The following is a 27,393-nucleotide window of genomic DNA, read 5'->3' as shown; positions in this document are numbered from 1 at the left end:
TAGGGTAAACTTGCAATGACCAAGGGTTCTTGGCCTTCTATGATGCGTAAATATCATAAATTTGTTACAGGTACATAAAGTTTCTTGTACCTTGTGTTTTGTAATTATTTGTTACATGAAATTTCTTGTACCATAATATGTTAACAAATAAATGCTAAAATGCCTTTATAATACAAAAAACAAGTATCTAAGTGTAAACAAATGAAAATTTGAATTACAAAAATTAAAACAAAAGATTTTTTTTCCCCTGAAAGTTTGGGCCAAAAAACATGGCAAAATACGGTAATCTGTTGTGCTGATTTTCCCTACCTCCTGTAGCCCCTCTAGAAGAAATGGTTAGTCCAAAGGCAGAATAATAGTGGGCTCTAGGTACTAAGAATGAGGAGCCTAGAAACAAAGACCAGAAGGGTATTAACATTTTCCCAGTGCTTGAGAAAATGTCAGCTTTCATTGAGGGGGCCTGGGAGGGGAGGCTGGTTGTCATACCTTCCACCACCCTGAGATAAATTGGGGAACTCACCTTGTTAAGCTTTGTTTCTGTTGTTCATTTAAGGCACTTGCATCGTTAGGATCCCACTCTTAGGATAAGACTCACTGCCTTCACAGGCATGTGATCCATTTTGACTACACTAGACCAACTTTAATGCCCAGCTCACTCCCCCATCTTTTCCATTATCCAGTGTGCCTCCCCTGGGCTATATGGCCTTGGGAGGCAAACCAATTCATGGTTAAATAGTCTATCTTTCATAATTTGAATTTCAATATTTGGATATAGTGCAGAGAGTGATGTAAATGCATTTTGGACTTTCCACATTAGCAATGCCCAGTATTCCCAGAGTTAATTTAGAGTTTATTAAGCAGGCATACTCCGATTGTGTTCTCTAAATACTGTTTCCTGCTAAAAGGAACCATAGCTTCCTAGCGAAGTGGCTGATTCCATCTGGGACAGGAAGTGTGCAAAACGAGCCTGGAACGTCTTGTCAAACCGGAAAACAAGGACGCTATTGAGACACAGGTCATATGAAAGGGTCAGGCGCCAACCTGAGGAGGCTCGTTTTGAACATCAATTAAAGATAATAAAATTTCAGTGATCGAGACTCTTAAAATATGTTGCAAACATGAGTTTGAAAATTATACTAAGAAAACAAACAAAAACCCTCTGGTCAACTCTAAGAATGCTGGATAACCAACTTATTGTGAAAAAAATTTCTTTTTATAGAAGTATTTCAACTAATGAAGAAGGAAAGTTAGAATTACAATAGCACCATTTGGCAACCCTTAATAAAACTTAAGGGTTTTTGCACTTAAAATGCACTTAAGCAATGATCCTGAGTAGCTGCTAACATCACAAAAAAAGAGGTAAATGGTCACCTCCTTCTAGTACTGAGTACAACACCTCCATAAAATATTCTTGCAAAATAAAATTGAATCTGATTAACCTCTAGAGTAGAGGTGACAAACTTTCCTGCAAAGAGCCAAGCAGTAAATGTTTCTGGCTTTGCTGCTCATATGGTCTCTGTTGCAACTGCACAACTCTGCTCAGCTGACTGAAGGAGCCTGAATGCAGCCACAGACAAAAACAAAGTGCGGCCAGATCTGGCCCAGGAGCTTGCAGACTCCTACTCCAGATCTACCAATTTACAGGAAGTATGGAAGACAGCATCACATGAATGCAATTAGCAAAATCTAGACTGTGGGAGACTTGACAGAGCAAATACCCTGGTTTCTTCAACAGAAAAATTCCAAGGAAAAAGTTAAACTACAGGAAGATTTTTTTTAAAAAGACAAGAAACATATCAACCAGTTGCAGTGTGTGGAGTGTATTTAGATCCTGATTCAAATAAACTATAAAAAAAAAATAGAATCAGGGAAATTTAAATACCAACTAGATATTTAACATATAAAGAATTTTTAAGTGGGGTAATGTGTGTGTGTGTGTGTGTGTGTGGTGTGTGTGTCTGTGTGCACACATATATATGTATTAATATATGTAGAATATATATATATTCCTTAGGTTGAGAATACTCGTATGTGTTGAAAACATTTTAATTATATGATGTCTAGAATTTGCTTCAAAACAATCTTTGATTTTAGAAGAAATAAAATAAGCCATGAGTTTCTAATTATTTTATCTGGATGTTGGGTACTGGGATTTATTTTATTTTGCATACATTTGAAATTTTAATGACATAAAGATTAAAAAATATATCCATTTAAGTGTTTTTAAAGGATGGAGTACTTTGCATTTATTAGACACTCCTGGGTCCTCCTAAAATAGATGTGACTCTCTGGCTAAGAGTTGGAGCCAGAAGCGTCTTTCTTGTACTTTTTCTCCCCAAACTGTTTACATACATCTTATTTGTTATACTCAATGGAGCAGACAGATATATTATTTATCATTAGCTCATGTGTTATATGTAAAGTATATTTTATTTTGTAAAAAAGAATTTATTAGGTTGAAACTAAGCTTCATCTTTTGTGACTGGCTCTACTAGTCTCCCCTGGTTTCTTGGATTGGCATTCGTTCAGTGCAGGGGTCTGGCCGCAGGTGGTAACTTAAGTGACAACAGGCAGCGGAGGGAGCTGTGGCCTAGAGGAGTGGCCTATAGGAAAGCACACACCTAGCCCATAGGGGTGGTTGCTATGCAGGATGTTTGCTGGGGGAATGAGAGCTGCGGTACCAGAACTCCCATTCATTTTTGTTTTTCCTGAGAATAAATCTAAATCTAGATTGTATGTGACATCTTCTAACTTTTAATTGCTTAAATATTTTTACAATGCCTTGTATTCTAAGCCAAATAATTTGAGCGTCTGGATTAGTTCCATGGGTCAGCCTCTAATTTAGTATTTACCAATGGTAAGGCCCCAAATAGGACCCTGTAGGCACTGAGATCCTAAAATCTCATAGCCCTGCTTTCTGTGAGCTTCCAGTCTAGTTGGGAGGGAAAAAACATACTTGACAAACAAAATGAGAGGTGTAGGTAGGAAATGCTACGGGAATTCAGAGAAGGAGGTGAATAGCCCTATCTTGGACAGTCAGGGAAAGCTTCCCACAGGCCATGGAAGGAGTTAGGGGAAGCACCAGTACTTAGCAGGTGGAGAGTAAGGGAGAGAAACAGCATGGGTGTGGGCAAGACCAAGGACTAGCAACAGGAAATATGACCCTTTCAGAGGAGAGTTGGTCAAGTTCACCGACGAGGGGCCCTCCACAACCCATGGATAGAGGATTTTTCAGGCCAAGATGGTGTCCTGAACAATCAAGTGAACATATGCAGCAAACAGTTGAAAGTGTGGCCCTGAAATTGAGCTACAGATTGGGGCATCGTCTGAGTAGACGTGATGGTTGAAGTCGAGGGGTCTATAGAGAGTGTGTTTCTCTGTCTGCCACTGACGAGTGGTACATTTATAAGTGTAGGGATGTGCTCTGAGTCTGGCATTTGCCAAACTACCGACCGATTATTCACTACACTGAATCTCACTTAAAGCTCAAAGCAGTCCCCAATTACTTCAAAAAACATTCCCCACACTGAGAAGGAAAGGTTTGGAGTAAGAGAAACTAAAAGTACGTGGGGAAAGAGAAACCCACGCTAGGCAGGATATGCCTGTGATGATGGTTTTATTTATAGGTTTATGATCTCCCTCCATTGAAGGCTTAAACTAGAACCCCCCCCTTTTTTTTACTGTTATGAAAAGATTATTCAGGAAATGGGAACATTTAAATAGATTCGTGATTTTCCATATTGATGCTATGCAATATATTAGGTAACATCTCTATTCTTTCTCTCTTATTTGAAAGTTTAAAGTGTAATTTCTCTTAAAAATAGACAGGAGGTTACTATGTTCTTCCCATAATGAGAATCTGCTCATTCTAGACAGCAAGCATTTCAAAACCTGATCCCTTCAATAGTTATTTTATGTAAAAGATTGTCTATTGGGGCATGAATATGTATCAGTATAGGAATTTTATGAGCCTAAAGTAACCCACTCTCCTGGCTACGGAATTTTGGAGAGAAGTGAAAGCTTAGTCTTTGACAGTACGTGCCAGGTGAGTTTAGATGAGTGAGCATTGAGCCTAGGAAACTGAGGCCAAGCAGAAGTTAAGAGCGTGCCCAGACCATCAATCAAAAATAGCTCCGATTCCAAGTTCTGCAACAGCTCCGACACTGTCCCCATGCACTGATAGGAAACTGCACATGGACATCTCTCAAAAAAATTCCGCAATCCAAGAAACCAGGAAAAATACCCATGGTAGCCTTCTCACACTTCATAATGAAACTGTTTGTTTAGCAAATATTCATAACCAAGTATAATTCTGCTACATACGACGGCTATTCTGGGGGGAGATTGTCTTTGCTGACTCTGAAGACATTGGAGCTGTTACATGGCTGTCTGTTACTGGCCCTTTCTGTAAATCTTCTACATAAATCTGTAACATTTAGGTGAATCAACTTTAAGCTATCAGCAAAACCAACCTGATGTCCTTTATGTGTGTGCAAATTCAAACATGTGTTCAAATATTTGCTCATCCAGGAGGCTTTCTTTGGGAGGTTTGGGAGTGTAGATTATGGCACGCTGAAGGTAGATGCCAGAACAGACTATAATGTAAGAGTCAACAATTCAGATTGATGAGGTTGGCGCCAGTCACCGCATCTGACCGTTTGTAACAAAGATTGTACAAATTGTTTTATACTTACGATGACTTCGTGGTATATTTCATTTTAAAGAGAATATTTGTCTTCAGGAAAAAAGGAAGGAGGGAGGGAAGGCACAATGTCTAATTTCTAGATGAAATGAGTCAAGCTTCCATAATCAGGATTTGGAAGCTCTCCAGTGTTCAACAGGCTGAGAGAAACACGGGATTGTTATGGTAGTAGAAGCAGCCCTGGGTGCCAAAGTCAAAATAGGCCATGCTGGCTATAGGAAAGCCCCAAGCAGGAGTGTATGTAGGTCATTTACATGTTTTGAATTTAGACTGCATTTACACAATTATGTTATTAAGCTCTGGAGAAACTCCGAATGCTCTACATTTTAAAAAATGTGCTTGTTTCACAAAATTCAAGAAAATCGCAACATCACCTTGAGTGGTGGCCTTAGTGGTTCACCTTGTGGCCCTGACCTTTTGTTACCCCCCGACCCCCCTATGAATTTCTCTCTCCTTGGAAAGTGGCGCTAACAAGTGAGGCTCAGGACTCAGCACAATCATTTTCCTAGTGACGCTCCGTTAACACGAGTTTGATACAATGAAAAATAACCAAAATAGAAAGTATATAGGCCATCAGGTTTAATTCCCCATGTGTTTATTGAACATCTGTGATGACCTGGAGGGGGAAGAAGGACACGTGTATAGAAAGGAAGGCAAGGAAACACCAGATGCCGGTTTTGCTGCCCCAGTGCCTTGCTTTTCCCTGGACCACACAGACATTTCCCCCTCACTTCCGGTCACCTGTCTCCTAAGAGGCACCCTCTTTCCTGTTCTCTGCAGACACACCCAAGTTCCCACACGTAACACGTAATGCACGTAACGCGTAATGCACGTAACGCGTAGTGCACGTAACGCGTAGTGCACGTAACGCGTAGTGCACGTAACGCGTAGTGCACGTAAGTATTGCACGTAACGCGTAGTGCACGTGACAGGAAGGACAGCTTGGCTCCCGGAAAACTCGTGCTTAGCAGGAGCTCGGGTCTGCAAGGGAGGAACCCAAGTAGCGACGCTACGGATTCTGCTTTTGTTTTACCCGCTGCCACTTTTGGGGTCTTAGTGAATGAAAAAGCATTTGCGTTTCCATAAACACATGTAAATTTCCTACCTCTTATTTGTCACAGCCAAAGAGAGCTCGGTAAGTGGTAATCAAGGAAGAAAGTACATTTAAAAAAGAAATCTCTAATTGAGAATATCATAAACAATGCCATCCTCACAATTCATAAATGTACCAATTTTCTGCCCTATTATAGATGTCAGGCTGCCACTTCAATTTATTTCAATTAACAACTAATTAAAGTAATGTGTTCATGTTAAAAAATTCTATGGTATATAGTTGTAAGCATAGCAACCTGAGTGTTTGCTCCCTCAGAAGGAATCTAAGAGCCACAACAGGCTGGACAGGCCCTTCAGGAGCTGACCCCTCCTGCCTCTCCTCCTCCTCCAGGTCCTTTAATTCACGGCCACCCCGACCTCTAACACCTGTTTGTTCCCACCTCAGGGCCTCTGCCCTGCCCTTCCTCTACCTGGTACGCCCTTTCCCTGCTCGGTGCCCAGCTGGGTCTTTTCCATCTTCAGGTCTCAATCACGTGTTCCCTCCACAGAGGTGGCTTCCCTGACAACCTGGTCTGCTGTGGTCCCACCCCAGCCCTTCATTTGCCGACATCACTGTTTTATTGTCCTGGCTCTGATCCCTCCCTGAAGTCACTTCATTGATAACTGGTTTATTTTCTGTCTCTCTTTAGAATGGAAACCCTAGGAGGGCAAGGGTCTTGTCCATCTTTTTATGGTTGTATGGCCAGCACTTACGTAGACAAGGGCCTGACACACAGTAGCACTCAGTAAACGTAGGTTTAATTGAATGAATGGTGGCTATGAGAAACAAATAACAATTAGAATAGTGTGTAGAACTTAGTTGGGACCCACCAAGCGGAAGTCCCTATCTCTCTCCTCCCCACCCCACTAACAACATACGGTCAAAACTGATATAATCTACACTGTCCTATCTTACATATATTAAGAAGGTATTATACTGAGTACAGTGAATCACATCCGATTGAGTTCAAAGTAGTCCCCCAAAAGTGTGTTCATGTCAGAAGAATTTGAATGTTCTTTCTTTAATTTTTCAGGTTAGCCTTGCCGGAAGGAACCATGAATTGGCATTTCCCCTTCTTCCTCGTGGCCACAGTGACTTTGCCCTCTGTGTGCTTGCAGTTCAATCCTCAGCCTCTGGAGGAACTAGGCTCTGACATAGGAATCCAAGTTTTCAATCAGATTGTCAAATCGCGGCCTCGTGACAACGTCGTCATTTCCCCCCATGGGATCGCATCTGTCCTGGGGATGCTGCAGCTGGGAGCCAGTGGCAGAACGAAGTTGCAGCTTGCCACAATGATGAAATATAATGTGAATGGTGCGTGCACTCAGCTCTGGCTGCAGGCCTGGCAGAGGTTCTACATCAGGAGGGTTCCTTGCTGGAGCTTTGCTTCCAGCCCTGAGAAGCAGGCAGATCAACCCGGAGGGTTTTCATTGGTGCCACCTGGGAGTCTCCTCTAAACAACAGATGTTGCAGTGCTGGGAGTTAGGAGAACTGGATTCTAGCCTCTGTTCTGTAGCTGTGGGGCTTTGGGTCAATCACTCAGTCTCTCAGTGCTCCAGTTTTCTCATCTCTGAGATGAGAACTTCCCATCTGTCCCTCCTCCATGGTGTACAGGGCTATAAATGCATTATGGCTGTGGGTGCATGTCATGCAGGGTGTCATCTGGGGTCTCTAGTTCCACTCCCCGCACAAGAATGCAGGACGTGGTGAGGCCAAAAAGGAACACCCACGGAGCCATAGATAGAGGAGTCATACCACTATAGTCTCGCTGGCGGCTGGGTTGGAGACACAAGAAGCAGGAGCCACACAATCAGCAACCTGCTGTCTGCTTCTCTGCCAACCAGCCAACCCCTTGTTAACTGCAGTCCGCACTTGCCAGCCCAGCCACCATCTTCTTGCTAGCCCCCATTTGCTGCTAGCGTAGACATGGCAGTTATGTTAGTGGCCAATGGCTCATTGGTTACAGCTGATGGCCAACTAGCCACAGCTGATGGCCAACTAGCCACAGCTGATGGCCATCCAATCACAGTTGATGGCCATTTACTACCCGAGTGAGCACCTTCCACGTGAGGGCAAGAGCCTGGAAACTGCTCTCCTGGTTCTGTTCCCACAGTGCACTTTTAAAAATGTAAGCTGGGAAGGTGGATGGGAGGGCAGCAGAAGGGCGCCTTGTGCTGCTGGAACTGTTCTGTGTCTACTGGTGGACACGTGATTCTCCGCGGGGGATAAGATTGTGTAGCGCTACACGCACACGTACACACACACACACACACACACACACGCACGCAATATGTCAACAGTCTGAATGAGCTCTGTGGACTGTACCAACAGCAATTTCCTGGTTGTGGTCCTGTTCTGTAGACATCCATGACGTCACCCTTGGGCGTAATGGGGGAGGGGAGGTACATGGGACACCCTATGTACTGTTTTGCAACTTCCTGTGAAGCTATGGTTATTTCAAAATTAAAAGCTACAAAATTATATATATATATATATATATATATATATATATATATATATATATATATATAAAGGCCCGATAGAAAAAGCTTAGTTATCTTGAAAGAAAACCTGAGTTTGATTACCTATTGAAATGTAACGCAGGAGCTTGTATGCCCTAGCACTGTTATTTTGCTTTAGCTCGGTTGTTTCACCCAGAGTTACCTTCCATCTGCCTCTCCCACGCTGCAGGGACGAGGGAGTAGGGCTTGCTTCAGAGCGCTTCATGGCATTGTGACCCCGAGCCAGTCACTCGCCACATCTAGGTCTTAGTTAACTTTACTGGAAAATGAGGGGTTTTTCCTCCCCATGGTCTTTTCTGCTAACTATGACATCCTAGGAATCTTGACTGTATTGACGCCTTCAGCTGGGAGAGGAAGAGAGACACGGGGATGTGTGTGCTTCAGGCCTGTTGACTGGACTCAGCGTAGCCTCCACAGCTGCCAGCACCAAATGCCTAACCGCCCTGCTCTGATTACGCGGCACTCAGGTTTTGCATGAGTTTGCGGTTTGTTCACCTGTTAGAAGCATGGAAAGACCAAATACTTGGAACACACTGTTCTGCCCCTTGCTTGGAAATTCAGAAAGCTCTTGGTGATTTATAGCTTCATAGAGAACCACTGCTAGAATTTGTGGCCTCTCCTAGTGCCATCCAGGCCCTGTGGGCCGATACAATTCTGAAATAGCCACTGGATTTTGGTGGTTTTCTTTAATGCTGAGCCACATTCATTTTAAGCAGTATTTCCAAAGTTGTAATGCTTATTGGCCTGTTGGCCACTCCCCACCCCTTTCTTCCTCCCAAATCACTAACAGTTGTGCTGTAGATTTTGACTTCAGTTGGCAAGAGACACTCATCCAGGCAAGCCCGAGTGGTTGTTCAGGTTCAGCTTCTGGGAACTCACAATAGTGACTCTCTCGTTGAGGATGGAGGCAGGACAGTTTGTGGCAGAGGAGGAAAGATCTGCCCTGATCTCTTTCCAGCAGGAGACTGGGGCATGTGGAGGAGGCAGCGTGGCTGAAAGGGACCGGCTTGGGACTTGGCCTCTGAAGTTTGCTGCTCTCTTACTTATAAAATTGCCCTGCCCCCTCCTGCCAGGTCTGCCCCACAGAACACGTGAGGGGTACAGTTGAGAGGCCTACCAAAGGCCTACGGGGGACCTCTTTGTGGCAGGGGAGACTTTACCCTGCCCTTGTTTAAAGGGTCTGAAGAAGAGACACTCTTGGACTGACAAGTTGGCTCCTCAGAAGACCATCAAGGTCACTCTGCAGGATGTTTTAGGACAGTGTCATATTGAAAAGACGCCAAGCGAGTAAGAAGGATCTATAATACAAGCTCTCTATAGAAACCCATTTCATCCTTATAACTTATTTTCCTCTTTTCCATGCTCTAAAACTAAATGGAGCTTGTATGAATGGCCCGTGTAAAATAAAGCTTACCTTGCCATAAAATTAATCCCCTTACTTTTTGAGCTTGATGTCAAGTAAAAATCACGTTCTTGGATGGTGGCACATGGCAATTTTTTTTATAGTCTGTCGAATGCTTATTTTATTTTTTTTCCGAAGTAAAAAAAAAAAAAGGGGGATCACATTGTTTAAATCTTTGGCAGGAAAGGATTGTTAAGTGAGAAAGAGACTAGGTTGAGAAGATTCCTTTAATTTATCCCCCCATGGCTTCATAATTGAGGAGCTTGCCAATCTTTCCTGTTGAGCTTGTGCTGAGAAAGCCTTCCAGGAGAATGAGATCCACATGGGGAAGGTGTTAAAAATGCCGTGAATATACCTGATTTTTTGGTGGGGGCACCGCTGATTTTTAAGACCTATTAACAGTTGTACTTTATTTTATCCCTCCCCTCCTTTCTTAACACAGGGCTTCTTACTACTTACATTTATCTTGTTCATACTCGTATTTATCTTGTTCATACTGTTCTTATTTGCCATAACATAGAAGATAACTTTGGAACATAACTTTTCTAAAATCTTGTGGAAATACCGCTGCATTTTCTCATTTGTCTCCCCTTTAGGACTTGGTAAAATTTTAAAGAAGATCAACAAGGCCATCATCTCCAAGAAGAATAAAGATATTGTGACAGTGGCTAATGCAATGTTTTTGAACAACAGCTCTAAAATTGAAGTGCCTTTTGTCGCGAGGAACAAAGATGTGTTTCAGTGCAAAGTCTGGAATCTGAACTTTGAGTACCCAGCCGCCGCCTGCGACGCCATCAATGCGTGGGTTAAAAACGAAACCAGGGGTGAGTGGTCACAGTTCCCTAGGCAATGTTTTCTGTGGTTTTACACTTTGTGAATGAAAGTGTGCGTTAGACTCTAAGATTCTAACTCGTGTGTGCAAGTCCAATGTCCCTTCTGTTGTGAATTGCCAGCACCCGACTGAGGGGTCTGTCTTTCCTTTCTTAGCAGGCCCCACAACTCAGTCTGTCTCCCTTCCGTTTTCATGCCACCACTCATTGTGTCCCTTGGGGATTTTTCTCCCTGTGGCATGGGCAGCAGAGCAGAGTCCAGCCCCGCAGACCCTCTTCCTTCCTCACAGCTTCTCATTCCCAGAGTTCTGGTTCATAAGCCCGTGTCGGTTTTGCAAGTTTTATTGCTTATTTCTTCCTGCTTTTATATCTGCTGTCTCCTTTGCTTGAAATGTCATTCTCAGCCTTTAAGATTCAGGATCGATCTCTCTCCGTACCTTCCCTGCCTCACTTCTGTCATCTCAGGAAGTAGGTGCCGCCTCTCTGGTTATGATTGGCATGTGATTCTGCTGCTTCCGTGCCCCTCCGTTACAGCACCTTCCACTCTGCATAATGATTACTTGTTTACGTGCATCTCTTTTCCCCATTAAACTGAGGAGATGTCTAATGTTGGTGTTTTAAACCTGTTCATTTGTAACCTGGAAGTCCAGGTGAAAATATCCAGGAGGAGAGGTAGGTTCAGAACGACAGAGGAAAGTTGTCTAGAAATGTAGACTTTTCATAGAAGGGAGAGTTAAGACCACAAGAGTGGAAGCAAAAGAGATTCAATAGGAAGAAGAAACTCAAAGATAAAACTTGGGGAAACTGGTTTTGCAGGTCATGTTTCTCCAAACGCGGTGCCTGATGCACCTGCATGACAGTTACCTGGGGCATATGCTTAGGATGTAGGTGGCTGGACCTCAACCTACTGACTCAGAATCTCTGAGGGAGGGGCCTAACATTCTGCAGTAAAACAAGTTCTCTCCCAGTCTATGCCCACCAGTCATCACCAGACTTGACATACGTGAATGTGTGAGAACCATTTCAGAGACTAGTGAAGAGATGGACAAAGAATGCTCTGGAGCAGGGAGGAAAGCCAGGCTGGTTTTGGGAAATCCACGGCACCCCTATCCTGGATGGTGCAATCTGGGCTTCCTTCCTGAAACCATGAAGCCATCAGGAGATCAGCAAACATGAAGGGTTTAGTGGTTTTTTTGAGTGTCGGCCTAAGAACCGTAGTGGGAAGCTGACGACACTCAGACACTAGATGGCTGTTTGACTGGCATGTCACTGCGCCCTCCCAGCCACCTTCTGTACTAAGTAATGGTAACGTGAAGTCACATTAGAATACCACTTGGCAGTTGTCAAAGCACTTGAAGGTGCATCGTCTCAATCAGTTGCTTCCTGCATCTCTGGGGAAGGGACAGCGATGAGACTCTAGCAGTGGTTTTCAACCTCACAGACCCAACTCCCTCTTTTTAAACAGATATTTTTAATACTCTACTATCCTAAAATGAAATTTATAGCTTGTATAGCCTGCACACAACAGATTTAAAAAAATGTTAAAAGTTAATATAATACCAGACAGTAATACAAGGAAAAACAAAAGTAATTTATAAATGTAGTTTAGTAGGGAAGCCCATGGGTACAGCTACACCTGAATACATACCAAAGCAGACCAAGACAAGTCAGAAAACCAAGCATAGTCTCCACTCGATTTGCATGGTTGTCACATTCCTGGCAAATTCAGTGTATATTAAAAGTACGCCCCCAAAAGAGACACATGTTTACATGAAAAAGAGTAAGATTCTGGGCTCAGATAATGGTAAGCAGATTCCTCACTGACATGACTATCCAGCGGGGCGTTTGGAAGTGATGCAGGGGGAGGGGAAGGGTCTTCATTCTGTGGGACTGTTTTGAATATTACAGGACATGTTGCCTCTCTGGCCACTGCCCATTCAACCAGAAATGTTCCCACAAATTTCCAAACTACCCCCTCAGGGTGACCTGCCCCACTGAGAAGTACTTGCCTACATGGCAGGTCTCAGAAGGACCCTGGAGGCTGAATAGTCCATGTGCGGACGATTGCTGAGTCCGTCCCTGTGGGGATGGCAGCTTCTGCCTTTGCAGACGGTGGAAGAATCAATACAGAGGTCCTTTTTGGTGTGCTAGGGGTGTGGTGATGGCCCCGGAGCTCCCTGCCCAGCTCTCTACAGCCTCACGCTCTCTGCTGTCACACACCCCACCCTGCTGTCTGGAATGCCTCCCTTCCCTTTTCCCCTTGTTAACATCCATTCATTTTCACACTATCATGTGAACAGCGTAATAGTTAAAAGCATGAGCTCTGGGTTTGAATCTCAGTTCTACCATTTACTAACTGTAACCTTAGGCGAGTTACTTAACCTCCCTGGCCCTCAGCATTCTCATCTGTAAAATGGAGGTGTAACAGTGAGACCTGCTGGAATAGTTATAACAGCATTAAGGTGGTTATGCAGATAAAAATATCAGGTGGGAGCAAAAGTAATTGCGGTTTTTGCAATTTTTTAACCTTTTCAACCGCAATTACTTTTACACCAACCTAATAATACACGTAAAGTGCCTGGCACTTAGCAAAGGTTCCAGTGTGAGCTATTTTTGTAGCCATTAGCGGTTAGCTCAAATAATATTTCCTCAAGGAACCCATCTGTCCCTGACCTCGCTGACCAATCAGATTTTCCTACTTGCCCTCACATCCGTGAGTACTGCCACCTCAAGGCAGTCATTACAACTACAGCTTTACACTTTTCCACGTCATTTATGTCAACCTCCACCTCTCAAATACGTAGCTCTTTGAGGGCAGAGTTCATTTGTTGTTGTTGTTGTTTTCTTATCTAAAAGAGTACCTGGCACCCGATAGGCACCTAAGGATGCACCGGTGGGTGGGTGAATATGAGTGTAGGGTGGAATCCTGGATAGAGGATGGATGCTCGTGTATGGCAGTTACTGTCGGCAGATCCCCCATGTGCCTCCTTGCCTCTAAACTATACGTTTCTTACCTTCCTCTCTTTATCCTTTTCTTTTTATGTTTTCCTGCCCCCTTACAATATCTGAGTCCTATCAGTGGCAATCAGAGGTTTTCTTTACCTCAGCAAACAGGGCTGAAGAGATTTCCTAAGATACTTAGTGAGCACTGACCGTATGCTGAACATAGAGCTAAGTGCGGTTTTAAAATGAAAGAACGACAGGGTCGTCGTTCTGGTGCACTTCGTGGTTCGGTTGGCGGAGAGCGACACATTAAACTCATCTCGAATAACACAGAGCTGTGTAATGGTGGTGCTGAGCAGTGTGCTTTATGGAAACTCCTGGGAGATCAGTAGGAGGGTCAGAAAAGTCTACAGGAAGAGGGGACCACTGAGCTATGTCTTAAGGGCAGGTGGGGTTGGACTGAGTGATGCTCCCAGCAAAGGCAACAAACATTCGCTGTCGGGGAACCAGCTAAGGAGCTTGCTGTCGCTGGAGCACGCAGTTCTAACGTCCTTCCCACAGGACGGTCTGTTCGCAGAGGCCGGCCTTGTATCGAATGATGGCTGTGTATTTACAGCTTAGGCATTTTCCTTCCCGATCCCGCGCTAAGGTGGCGTTGGTGCCCCCTTGTGGAAGTAACAGGCAGTCGTGAAACTGTCTCACTGAGCGTGCTGTACGTCAAGGAAACCTCAGGTCGGCTTCTTCACCGTGGTTTATTTAAACGTATTTTCGTTGTACATCAGAATCTTCTTGAGCTTCATTTAAAAGGACTTAAAGTTCTCTCTGATGAATTAGACATTCTTGCGTTTGTTTTACTATCACCATTTGACATATAACTTGCATTTATATGATGTAGTCCTCCTTTTTTTTTTTTTTGTAATATTCTTAGGCTAAAGGCTACCTTAAACTAATTTTTAATAGCTTTGGGTATTAGTGATCCCTCTTACACACACACACACACACACACACACACACACACACACACACACACAGCTGACTTCAAATATGGAGCAAAAGGAACCCAAATGAAAAACCAAAGCGCCAAGCACAGAGAGATAGCACTTTGAAGGGTCTTTGTACCTTCACCAGAGCATCCTAGAACAATTGTGGTTCCTCCTTCACTCCTGACACACTCCCGACATCTTGTGAAGAGTATGTTCCTTCATAATTAGGAGTTCCAGGACAGACTTCATTTCTTTTTATCTCTGTAATATTAGTGTCTAGCTTGACCCCAGACCCATAAATATAGACACCAATTTTAATTTCAACTCTTCTTCAGTTCCAGGGCCTTGTGATAACCACAGATTACAAACTGATGCCCAACATTTCTAAAATCTTAAAAGAATTAAGCATTTACCTTTGATAACGTTGTACAGGCTGAAGTGTTCCTTTATTTTGACTGGAATTAGATCAACTCAGTGGTTAACACAGCACAGCGGCATATCTTGTGCTGACCAAACACCCTCGCTGGCAGTCATACATGTCAGCTATTAGCAAGAATAGGGAAATTAATTATTAAGTATAGCTTATTTACATGAATAAAATTTTCTAAAGCATGATGCTGATGGGGAATAGTTATAAAAGAATTTCTTGATGAAAAATTTGGTAATCCCTAAATAGAGGATCTCTAAAGTCTTTCCTGGTCTCTGATTTTTAACTTGTTTTCAGCTTTAAGTTTTAGTGAATAAAAAATTAGAAAAGGGTGTTGTAAAACATCTCTTATTAACATCTTGTACGGGTTCCTTTAATTTTTCATTCTACACCCAACAGCTGCCTTTTGCCCCAAAGGACTGCCAATCCTGAGTTTCCTCCTTGTTTGTTCTGTGACCTCACAGGTATGATCGACAGCCTGCTCTCCCCAGATCTTATCGACGGAATGCTCACCAGAATGGTCCTGGTCAATGCCCTGTACTTTAAGGGTTTGTGGAAATCACGGTTTCGACCTGAGAACACCAAGAAACGTGCATTTGTGGCAGCCGATGGAAAGTCCTATCAAGTGCCGATGCTAGCCCAGCTCTCCCTGTTCCAGAGCGGTAAGTTCACACCTGGCGAGGCTCCGTTCCAGAATATACCAGCCACAGAAAGGCCCTGAGTGCCTTAACTTAGCTCAAGAGCAAACCTGCCTTTTCATTTTTAAAAAAGGGCCGGGGAAGCGAGGGCATGATTCTTTAAAAGCTCATGGTAAACCTTTGTATTATTAACAAAGATTACATATGAATATATAACACATAGGTTTTTAGGTGGAAAATTTAAAGATGAAAGGGCAATTCACAAAATAAGTATAAATGGGCATTAAACATATTAAAAGTCTTCTCAATTCATCATTAATAGTCTTACATCACCAGATTAAAAATAAAAGTAAAAATTAGATTTTTTTTCCACTTGTCAGATTAGCGAACATTGTAAAGATTGACAAAGCCCAGTCGTAGCTCTGGTGTGGGGGTAGGGGGCGCCCTTGAGCATTGTTGGTGATGAGTAGCCCTGTCTGGAGGACTTCCTAGCGCCCTTCCCACACCAAGGACTTGATACTCTGAAGCTAATCACACACTAGCAAATAAATAGAAGCCAGATACATACAGTGGAACACATCATGTGATAGTTAGATTTAGATTTACATAAGTAGAAAGATTATATATGGTTGATTTCAGAAAACATGTTATATAACAGTAGATGCTGGTTCATCTCATTTATGTAAAATACTTTCTGTATAGTCATACGTCTGTGGAGATATGTCTTGGAGGATGTTCGATAAAATGTTAACAGTGGTCGTATTTCAAATGATTATTTTCTTTTATTTGAATTTGAAATTTTTAAAAATACGAAGTCTGACAATTAAGTTTGTGAACTTGTTGCCAGGCCGTTGCTAACCTTTTTTTGATATCAGAGGGATTATTCATTATGAATTTGTACCAACTGGACAAACAGTTAACCAAGTTTACTATTTGGAAGTGCTGGAAAGGCTGCAAAAAAGTTAGACAACCTGAACTTTTCGCCAACAATTCATGATTCTTGCATCACGACAATGCACCAGTTCACACAGCACTGCCTGTGAGGGAGTTTTTAGCCAGGAAACAAATAACTGTGTTGGAACACCCTCCCTACTCACCTTATCTGGCCCCCAATGACTTCTTTCTTTACCTGAAGATAAAGGAAATATGGAAAGGAAGACATTTTGATGGCATTTAGGACATCAAGGGTAATATGACGACAGCTCTGATAGCCATTCCAGAATGAGAGTTCCAGAATAGCTTTGAAGGGTGGACTAGGCGCTGGTGTCGGTGCATAGCTTCCCAAGGGGAGTACTTTGAAGGCGACCATAATTGATATTCAGCAATGAGGTATGTAGCACTTTTTTTAGGATGAGTTCTTGAACTTACTTGTCAGAACTCGTATGTATCAAGTTTACAATGAGGGAAAAAATTTAAAAAGACCAATCTCTGATGTCCTTACTACAGCATAGATAACTAAGTCTGGTGAATGCTTTTTAAACCTGGTTTCATGAAAGCACTTGTGGTCCAATTTAAGCTAATCTTCTTTTTCCTCTGTAAGTTAGCCTTGATATCTCCAATCTACACCTAGACATGTAGGTCCCGAGTTTTTCCTTTGCATATTCAGTATATATTAGCTTCCAGCACTGCTCAATATTTTGCCAGCTGCCCAATTGTTTACATTAAGGAACAACTCATGTGAGGGACACCATACACAGAGTCACTTTCCATTTGTCATTCATCAAGCTTCTTGGCAAAATTGTGTCATTCACTCAATAAATTAAAAAAAATAATAATATGTATATAAAAGTCCCGTAGAAAGGTATCTTGTGAAGCAACTGAGAATAATAAAAGGCTATTTGCGCAAAAGTCACTCTCAGGTTATGTTGCCCAGGAAGATTGGAATACCAACACGGCCACGAGCTCAGACCCAAAGTAATTTTATTTTAGGTCAGTCTTTGTACGCATTCAGCGTTCTAATAAAATAAAAAGTGAGGGGACTTCATTTATTGTATGTTTCTATTGCTGAAAAATAGCAAATAAGTCAGTAGTAGTCAAAGATTAAAATGCAAGGATTCTATAGACCTTTCCATGAAAGATTAAAATGTTTGTGTTTGCAAGAATGAATGTAACACACTTTTCTTGAATATATAGGATGTTCCCAGAGAGGGAGTGCTATCTTCCGGGTAGCTCTTCAATTAAGAACTGATTTGTTTAAGAATATATGTGTGAATTTTACAAAAAGTAACATACGGATGCATTCCTATTGTCCAAGGTTCAAACTCTATATGCTGGATATCTTCCCTGATTCGGACCGTTTCTTCTCCACCGTGTTCTGAGTCCCCAGGAGGCTGCATCGGTGGGCTCTCTTGCGCTCTCGCTTCCTGTTGGGTTGGCTAGTGGGTGAACCAGCAGGTGATAAGGGTAAGGAAGGAGAGAGGGGTTGGGGCACTGACTCCCCAGCCCTCTCCCTGCAGTCACCAGGGAGACTGCGTCCCTCCACCAAGGTCTTAGCTCCTGCCATCAGGGGGTGTCCAAGAGCTCTTTCTCTCTGGGTCACCTCCCCTTCCTTCAGTCCTCCCAGCCTAGAGGCTGGTAATGGTGCCCAACTGTTTGTGGCCCAGGGTCCTATCCTTAATGATTTCTCTGTCCCCAGCCCATGCTTTGTAAGTAGTCCCTTCCTTAAACTCTGCTTAAGTAACCCAGGCTGATGTCCTGTCCGTGTCCTGTCGGACTCTGACTAATCTGTGCTGAATTCAGCACGGAACGCCATAGCCCCCTTCTCCACCATCCTCATCCCCTCACCAATGGAAACCACACAGTGTGGCGCGGTCCTTCTTGCCGTCCGTTCTATGCCTGCCATCAGGTTCTTACTGAGTCACCTGGAATTGGAACCCAGGTCCTTTCATGGGCCTTGCAGCAGTGTACAGGGGGTCATGTTCCCTGGTTTCTCACTTTGGCCAGCAAAGCAGCTTTTCACGTAAAGACAGGGCAGGTTCGTCTTGTGGCTCTGAAGAAAGCACAGCTGGGTGTGGTGGCCACAAGCATTTGTTTTTATGACTATAGACCACTTAGCCGGTCACCCATTTTCTGCCTGTCTCAGCACAGACTGGCCAACGTGACCAGCCAGGGCTCAGAGATGGGCAGTCCCAGCTGAGGCAGGCCAGGCTGCCCTGCCAAACCCACTCACGTGGCCTCTGGTGCCACCTGTCCAAGGTTTCCTGGGCCTCACCAGGCCTCACTGGCCTTGGTCACTTTGCCGAAACATTGCCATCCCATTGATCAGTCTTCCTGACTTTCCCCCCAAACGTCACGAAGCTCTCTGAGAAGATTCACTTAGTACCCTTAAGGGAGAGGACAGACAATAGAAGAGCAGGAGAAAACCCTTCCGACTTATGTCCTATAAAGTATAAGCACTTTGAGGATAGAAAGTTTTCTATAAAAAAAAAAAAAAGCCTTGAAATCTTTTTTTAGTAGAAGAGTGTTTCATGCTCATTGCAAAATCCTCAAACACAACAGTATACAGGCAGAAAGCAAGTGTTCCCCAATAATCCCATTTCCCAGCTTTTCCCTATTAAGTGCTAGGATATCATTTTCTAGACCTTTTCTATGGATATATAAAATATGTCTATGAGACTTTTTTGCATACATAGGATTACACTGTAATTTCTATTATATAATGTGCTTTATTCATTAGATAGTATATTTTGGAATATGTTTTATGTCAATTAATGTGGATCTACTTGATCCTGTTACCAGTTGCATAATATTCCATGGTATAAATATATCATATCCTATGGATGGCCATTTACTTCTTTCCTATAACAAACAGCACTGCAGTGAGAATTCTTATACATAGGCACTTGTGTTGGATCATCTAAAGGTAATTTTCTCGAGTAGAAATTGCTGAGTCAAAATGATTACAGATTTCCTTTTTATGATTATAAATTTAGACTTAGAGATTTTTTTGAAAAAGAGCACAAAGAATCCCAGGTATATATATATATATATATACCTAAACATCCAATATATCAATACATTTCCAGATTCCACTCTCCTCTGAGCTTCCAATTGATACCTATCCATAACACTCCTCTATTTGGTTGTCTGTTAAGTTCTAGTCCCATAGATAAATACATTATTGCCCTCATCCATCTAGTTTTCCGCCCAGTGTTCCTTAGCTCAGCAAATGGCACCCGTACTCACCCAGTTGCTTAAACCACACCTCCTTCCCCATCAACTCTCCCCAAACTCCCTTTGTTCTTCAGCCTGAGTATCGACTATAGGCAGTGGATCTACCCACTGTGTGTTTGTGTGTGTGTTTCTATATATATAAAAACACACACACACAAACATATATATGTATACATGTATACATATATATAAACACACACACACGTGTGTATATATATATATATATATATATATATATATATATATGTGTGTGTATATCTATACATGTATTTGTGTGTGTGTGTGTGTGTGTGTGTGTGTGTGTGTACTGAAATATAGCCTGAACGGTTCCTTAAGAACTCAGGAAATCATAAAGTTACTTGTAGTAAAAAGTCATTAGACTTTCATCTATCAGGCTTTCCTGATATTAAATATGTAAAATATTCTCTCTGATTTTATAGGCGGAGAGGAGTTCTGAACATTTCAGGGAGCCTAGTTACTACTTCCTTTCTTATAGAACTTAAAATAGGAATCAGAGTATTTTAGGGAGCTTTCCAGATCATCTATCCGCCATTTGCAGAAAGTTCTAAATCATCTCTCTATTTGTAATACTTGATTCTCTGCCTATTGTTTCCTCATTAGTTTTGTTGATGACTATTCATCTAAGGTAAAAGACTGTTTTTTCCCTTTTCAACTCTTCTCTTCTTTGTAAAATGAAGGAGCCTGCTTCATTCACATTGCTATATACTCCAAAAGTTATCCTCATTAAAGAACATTCATTCTACTTCCCAGAAGATAAAGAATGGAGGGCTCAGGACAGGACATTTTAAAGGGAAGAGATCTAGGACAATGACAGGCTCCCTGCTGTGACTCCAGGTTCCCAAACAACCTTTCCTTGCATGACTCATTCTGCCCGGGGAGCTGTGCTCCTCTGTAGTCTGTGTGGTGGTTTCTGTTGATGGACCAGTCTATGTTTCAACTATTTGAGCATTGACCCAACACTCAGGACGTGAAGTGTTTCACAAAGCTGCTGACATCTGTAGATGCAAGTTTTGCTATGTGTGGCCAGTGTTCTGAGCACTGTGCATATATTTTCTCATTTAATTTCTATCTCTGTATGGTAGGTACTGTTATCCCACTGCACAGATAAATAAAGTGAGACTGGAGTTAAGGAATTTGCCCAAGTCCAGAGCTAGTGTGTCAGAGGCAGGATTTGAATCGAGGACCTGTGACTCCAGATTTCATGTCTTTCACCTCTACATTTGTCCTCTATGAAATGATGCTATGAAAGCAGTACTTTAGTGACTGGGTGTAAGGAGAGGAAAGGTGTTATTTTGTTTCCTGGTTTCTCACGCTACCAAAGTAAAGATGAGCCTGGAAAGGGTGTTTCCTGATGCATCCGAGCTGACATGTGTCATCAGCTCTTGTGGTCAGAAGCACAAGTGGGGACCAGGGAGAAAGGAACCATGAGACAGATGTGAGTGACTGGATGTCAAATGGTTAGCAGTTAGTTGTTCATGTTATTACTGATTAGTTAATGATGTATCCAGTGGAGGCTGGGTTAACTGGTGGAAGTAGAGGCTCTCTCTCCTCCAGGAACACACCCCGGCTCCTGTTTTTATTCTTCATGACCCTTAAATATCTCTGGAAATGGTTAGCAAATGCCTCCAGGTTCTTATTCCATGCCCCCGAGTAATCGTTTATTAACTACTTCCCAAATTTCACAGTTTCTGAAAATTAACTCTGACAGAGTAGGGACCTAATGTTTTCTTTGAGGATTAAAGGGCTTAGTAGGAAGTGATTTTTTTTCTCACTTTCCCTCTGACTTTTCAGTTTCTGCTGAGACCATTTTATTATGTAAGGTAAAAGTAAACATGAAAGAAGCCCCAAGACAGAACCCAGGCTAGAGTGAGAGTTCACGCGCATCTCTGAACAGCCCAGCCGGCATAGCAGATGGGAACAGAGTATACTGAACACTCCAGGAATTGCCACCGATTTCTTCCTTAAGGAAAATCTGCAGTGTCAGTCTATAGTGTCATACATTCTAATTTCCTCACTGTTTTTATCACTGTTTTATAGCTAAAAGTGTTTATGATGTGACAAAGTTGGCTGTCTCTATTCTTCAGTCCTTCCCTCCCAACATCTGTGGGGACCTGGCTTATTGACGTTCCTTGTCTCAGGTGCAGTGATTGGCAAATGTCATCCCCAAAGAAAACCCAAGTGGAAATCATGAGAAAAACTCGATTCCGCTTTTCTCTCTTCCTTAAATATGGTGTCCTTCTAGGTTATTTAGAGGAGGAGGAGGAGGAAGAAGACGGGGGCCAGTGTTCAGTGGGCACCCACCACGGGCCAGGCCCCGCTACATACCTTATGTATGTTTTTCTCATTTAATCATTTCAACAACCCTGTGAGGTACACACTTTTAATATCCCTGATCCCTCCATCTTCCATACTCAGAGACACACAGAGATTAAGTAACCTCACCAAGGTCACCAAGTTCTTCTTAAAAAGTTTGAAGTGTTTAATAAAATATTTCAGAAATCCACCATCAATCGAGAAATGCTGGTTTTTCCATTTACCTGGTTAATTTTTATACTCTCCCATTACATGCCTAAAGCAAAGCTTTCATGGGATCCTAAGGCATGCTCTATGGAAGATTCTTTCCCCAGGAGTTTAATGGCCTCTCTGGGCCCTGTACCCACGAGCTGGACTTCTCACCAGCACCCATGATGACAACACTTTCATCTACTCTAATTGGCGAGGCTCAGGTGTGCTGCTCAGTTGCTGAGTGTTTTGAATATTTTACATGGGATGAAAGGGTTCTAAGATCAAATTAGTTTGGGAAACCTGGGGATAACTAGAGTTAAACAGTTGTCTTCAGAATACCTCAGAGCCTTTACAATATTGAGTATATTGTAAATCTGCAAGAAGACTCAAGGGTTCAGTTTGTCCTAAACTTACTGGTATATGGAATGCGTTTTGTCTCCCGAGCATCTTACAGGTTGTGTGTTGTCTAGACGACGTTTTGACAAATGCTGGTTTAAATCCTTCTTGGGTTTCTATTAGTAAGCACAAGTACCCAAAAGTATCTAAAAGCCCTATTGATAGTTATTAGAATGGATGACAAGAAAGTAGGGAGTCAGGGTAGCGAAGTGGGAAGATCGACTTTGGCATTCGACGTATACTGAGCCTGAATCCTGGTGCTCCACTTCTTAGCTGTGTGTCCCTTGGTAAGTTACTTAATTTCTCTAGTTGTAGCCTCCCTGATAGTAAAATAGACTGCTTATACCTACGTCATGGGGGCACTATAGATTCTAAATGTGTTGAATGGTTTTTGGTATGGGCCTGGCACAGTGTGCCCTGGACAGTGGAAGCTGTTTGTCCCCTCCCTCCTGTCTCTTCAGCAGACACACAGGCTCAGCCAGAAGAATCATTCTAAGGCAGCTCAGATTCATTCTTTGATTCATGTGGTGAGGGTCAACATCTTGCAAAGCACCGCGTTCTACATGCCTTATGATATAGTAAATTCTACTCAACAGAATTAATGTAATGTTAGTGCCACCCAGAGGCATTCTGTGAAGAAAGGGAAGTCTTTACTGGGGAAGGACGAAATCATTGTCCTTATCTCTGTCCTTCTAAGGAAGCTATTTTTGGAAAACAGAAGTTCTCACCCTGAATTGCTGTCTTCCCTCTGAAGCTACCCTGGTGATCAGCAACCACTCGTGCCGTGTCGGGAAGTCATGGAGGATACACTGACCCTGCCTCTGATTTCTCTAGGGTCGACCAGCACCCCCGGCGGCTTATGGTACAACTTCATTGAACTCCCCTACCACGGAGACAGCATCAGCATGCTGATTGCACTGCCAAGCGAGAGCTCCACCCCACTCTCCGCCATCATCCCTCACATCAGCACCAAGACCATCGACAGCTGGAAGAGCATGATGGTGCCCAAAAGGGTGCAGGTCATCCTACCCAAGTAAGGAGCTCCTTTTTCTAAAAGAGAAAACAACGGAAGTGCTCAATCCTTGATAGTGATTGTGTCAGATACCAGACAGTACGAGGCTCAACTATGACATGCCATGAAGCCCCTTTTATTTTGCAGAAATTGCCTGTTAGGAATACAAAGCTCTCCTGTAAAAGTTTTGTTTTCATCCCTGTGCCTCTTCTATGGCAGGATGGCAACGGGAAGGACAGAAGGCAGCGTGGCCTCTGAGCCGCCACAAAAACAAGCTCCTGTGCCGCTGCAAAGCTTTTAGCATATCTCCTTCTGTTCAAAGAGCGAAAAACACGTGCCTATCATTATATTATAATGAAAGTACAGTAAAGTTTAGTAGTGCTCCATGTGTTTTTGATAAGGAGTTTTATTTTCGTTATTTAAGTTTTAGCTGCAAGTTGCTGAAGACCAAGGTCCAAACTCTATGTGGTAAAGAAATATTTTGAAACCACCAATGCAGAATTCTCACAGTATCTAGGGAAGTTTTTCTATACCCAGAAAATATACTAGAAATGGAATTTGAGCCATTGTAACTTGACTCCAGGGGAAAGGTAATCCCGAATTCTGTCTGAATCCTAAATTTCAAACAGGTCAGAGAATGCTTTACCTGGTTCTGTGAAGAAGGCAATGAATGTCCCCTTTTTATGAACTTTTTAACGTTAGTGTTCCACAAGGGCTTTTAAACCATCCAGGCCTCAGTGGTGGGGGCAATACCTTCCAGTTCTAATAGCTTTTAATTTCCAGTCACTGAGTTAAGAAATCAGAGAAGTACATTGATAATAAGTATTAGTAATCCTCCCAAGATTATTTTTTATTATAAAATAAGCCTTCACATATGCAATACTTGTTATAAATGAATAAGATGGTACATTGTAGGTAAAGTACCATTATACTGGTAAATCACCACTATAGCCCATCTGTGATGAGAATCTGTTCACCTACCCTTGTTATTCTCCCACAGGGTGTGATAATATCTGGTAAAACATCCTCTGCTGATAGATTTAATAGCTGACATACATATGGCTGTAAGACCAGATAGCCCACAAATATTCAAGACACCCATGTTCCACCCGAATATAATACCATGACACCTATTCCTAATGCTTGCTCTCGTTTTAACAGTAAAATGCTTTCAGAATCCCAACATAAACAAGTAGGAAAGCATCTCCTCTCTTTTTAACATCCCCAGTCCCAGGAAGGATGATGGTTCTTTGGTTGGATATAGGGAAGAACTGTAGATATTACAGAGTGTCAGACACTTGTCAACACCCTGCATCTCCCTGTCAGCATAAGAGAAGCAGCTTCTGTGTATCTTCCTGAGTACTGGAACAGGGAGCCTGTAACCCATAAGGATGGGGACACTTCTTCTTGCTGTCATCGTGTTTCACTGAAAATAAGACGTAGCCTGACAATCAGCTCTAATGTATCTTTTGGAGCAAAAATTAATATAAGACCCAGTATTATATTATATTATATGATGATTATTATATTATCTTGTAGTAAAAGAAGACCAGGTCTTATATTAATTTTTGCTCCAAAAGACACATTAGAGCTGATTGTCCGACTAGGTCTTATTTTCAGGGAAACATGGTACTATGTGTGCCACTTATTTTGACAGCTAAGTGTTTGAGAGATGAGTTGTTTTCTACTTACCTGGTACTTAAATCTTGAGATGAAAATTTACAATACAATTTAGATTGGTGTTCAGAGTGTGCTTAAGAAAAGAACCTGTTCATAAACATTTTTCCACTGGCACTGATTATATCATTTAAAGGCTAATGATTTCCCCCCTATTTTCTGCTTTCATGCCAGGTTCACAGCTGTAACACAAACAGATCTGAAGGAGCCGCTGAAAGCCCTTGGCGTTACCGATATGTTTGACCCATCAAAGGCAAATTTTGCAAAAATCACAAGTATGTCCAGTTTAAAACTTGTTCTTAAACTTGAAGACTGTGTTACAAACTGAGTTTCTGATTTGTTCAGAAAGAAAAGGTCAAAATTAGGAATGCATTGCCCTAAACCTCTCCAAGGTTTAATTTGATATATCAGCCGATCCTTAATCATTGAAATCAGCATGAGTCAGTCATCCTTGCATTTCACATGTACATCTCATCTGAAGCCCAAGTGACTCCACAGTTAAAGAAGTATTTTGTGTATTGTCTTTATTATTAAGAGCCTAAAAATTTGGCTCTTAATTAGATACTAGTTTTGTTTTCAAATGCAAACTTTTTCTCTGTGTTTGAAAAATCAAGATTTTGGGGACTCTCAAATATTACACTTGCTAATTTCCACTAAACAAAAGCAGACATGCTCTATATCCAGGTATGTATTTTGGCATTTCATGACCATTAACCTGAAATAATATAAATTCAAAGGAGTTTGATTAGCATTTTTCTTTGCTAAAACATCTAGGACACAGCTGCTATGATATCCCTTAATTTGCTAATGTAGGGATCTGTTCCTGGAGTTAAGTTTGAATGGTTGGTCCTTTGTCTTTTTAATTTGGAGCATAGCAACCTCCTGCCAAAGAAAAATCATGGCTTAAACATTATTTATACTCCATTTTGTATTTTTCCCCATGAGTGAGAAGGCATTTTTCCCTTACCAGCCTCAGTTTCCTGCTAATGAATACCTGAGTACCTGTCCTGGGAGAAACTTGACTTTCCTGGTAAAATTGTAGCTCACGGGTATTCTGATATTCTCACATCCCCATCCAGTGGCATTCTCATCACTTGGGAACTTATTTAAAATGCACAATCTTGGGTCTGACCCAGACCTCCTCAATCAGAATCTTCACATTGCCGAATTCCTCAGCCCAATCACATTTGAGAAGCACTGTTTTAACCTGCACTTTTCCCTCCAAGAAAACTACAGAATGTCCCCAGGAAGTTCACAGGTGTTCAGAGGGAAGGGTAGATACCTAAAATTCTCCTGAGAGATTCTCTTTAACCCTGCAGGTGACTTGGGCCCGCAGACGTGCCTCTCATTCACCATCGGTCATGGTAGAGCCGAGCATTGATACAGACAATTTAAAACTAAATGACGCAAAAAGCACTTTTACCCTTTGCATCCAGACCTATGTCTAATCGAGGCTAATATTAAGTTTCGTTTGCATTGTCTCTGAAAGCTGCATCCAGTGGGTATTACTGGAATGGTAAAGATGTGCTGGAATGGTAAAGTGAATTCACTAGAAGGTCCCAGCAGCACAACAGCATTTCTGCGTCTGGCCCTCCACAGCAGTCTACGCTCTTCTCATATTCGACGCTCTTCTCTCACTAATATGCCCATGAGAGGAGTGGCTTTTGTTGTTTAACACTCTGGGCCTCAGTTTTCACATCTCTAAATGCCATCTGAAATCCTTCTTGGATCTGACAATCTGTTAAGTGAAAAATAACATTGGCTTGCTGCTTCTAGAAAAATGGGCTTCCTTTTTAAAGCTCTACTCTTTATTTCTTATCTATTTATTAAAATTTTTTTATTAATGGGCTTTTAAAAAAAAACTTTTATTTATTTTAAGTGTGTTTTTTCAGGACCCTCAGCTCCAAGTCAAGTAGTTGTTTCAGTCTAGTTGTGGAGGGTGCAGCTCCCAGTGGCCCATGTGGGGATCGAACCGGCAACCTTGTTGTTAAGAGCACCGCGCTCTAACCAACTGAGCTAACTGGCCACCCCATTTATTTCTTTATAAAATGTTTAGTGATCAGAGTTGA

At 42.3% G+C, this 27,393-nt stretch overlaps 1 protein-coding gene across 2 annotated transcripts in view; it reads left to right on the top strand.

Annotated features, from left to right (window-relative positions):
- The window catches only part of SERPINE2 (serpin family E member 2), a 59,306-nt gene that overhangs the window by 27,111 nt on the left and 4,802 nt on the right, over positions 1-27,393 (top strand). For both annotated transcript variants that reach the window (XM_019753688.3, XM_019753689.3), the window contains exons 2-6: positions 6,829-7,109; positions 10,316-10,543; positions 15,367-15,564; positions 23,470-23,668; positions 25,499-25,599. In XM_019753688.3, coding sequence (XP_019609247.1) covers positions 6,851-7,109; positions 10,316-10,543; positions 15,367-15,564; positions 23,470-23,668; positions 25,499-25,599 — 985 coding nt within the window. In that variant the 5' untranslated portion in view covers positions 6,829-6,850. The remainder of the gene's footprint in view (positions 1-6,828; positions 7,110-10,315; positions 10,544-15,366; positions 15,565-23,469; positions 23,669-25,498; positions 25,600-27,393) is intronic.

This window comes from Rhinolophus sinicus, chromosome 17 (genome assembly GCF_057876585.1).
Source record: "Rhinolophus sinicus isolate RSI-liver-muscle chromosome 17, RSI-T2T, whole genome shotgun sequence".
Lineage (NCBI taxonomy): Eukaryota > Metazoa > Chordata > Mammalia > Chiroptera > Rhinolophidae > Rhinolophus > Rhinolophus sinicus.
Note: the sequence above shows the minus strand (reverse complement) of the source record. Positions and strands in the feature narration are given on the sequence as shown.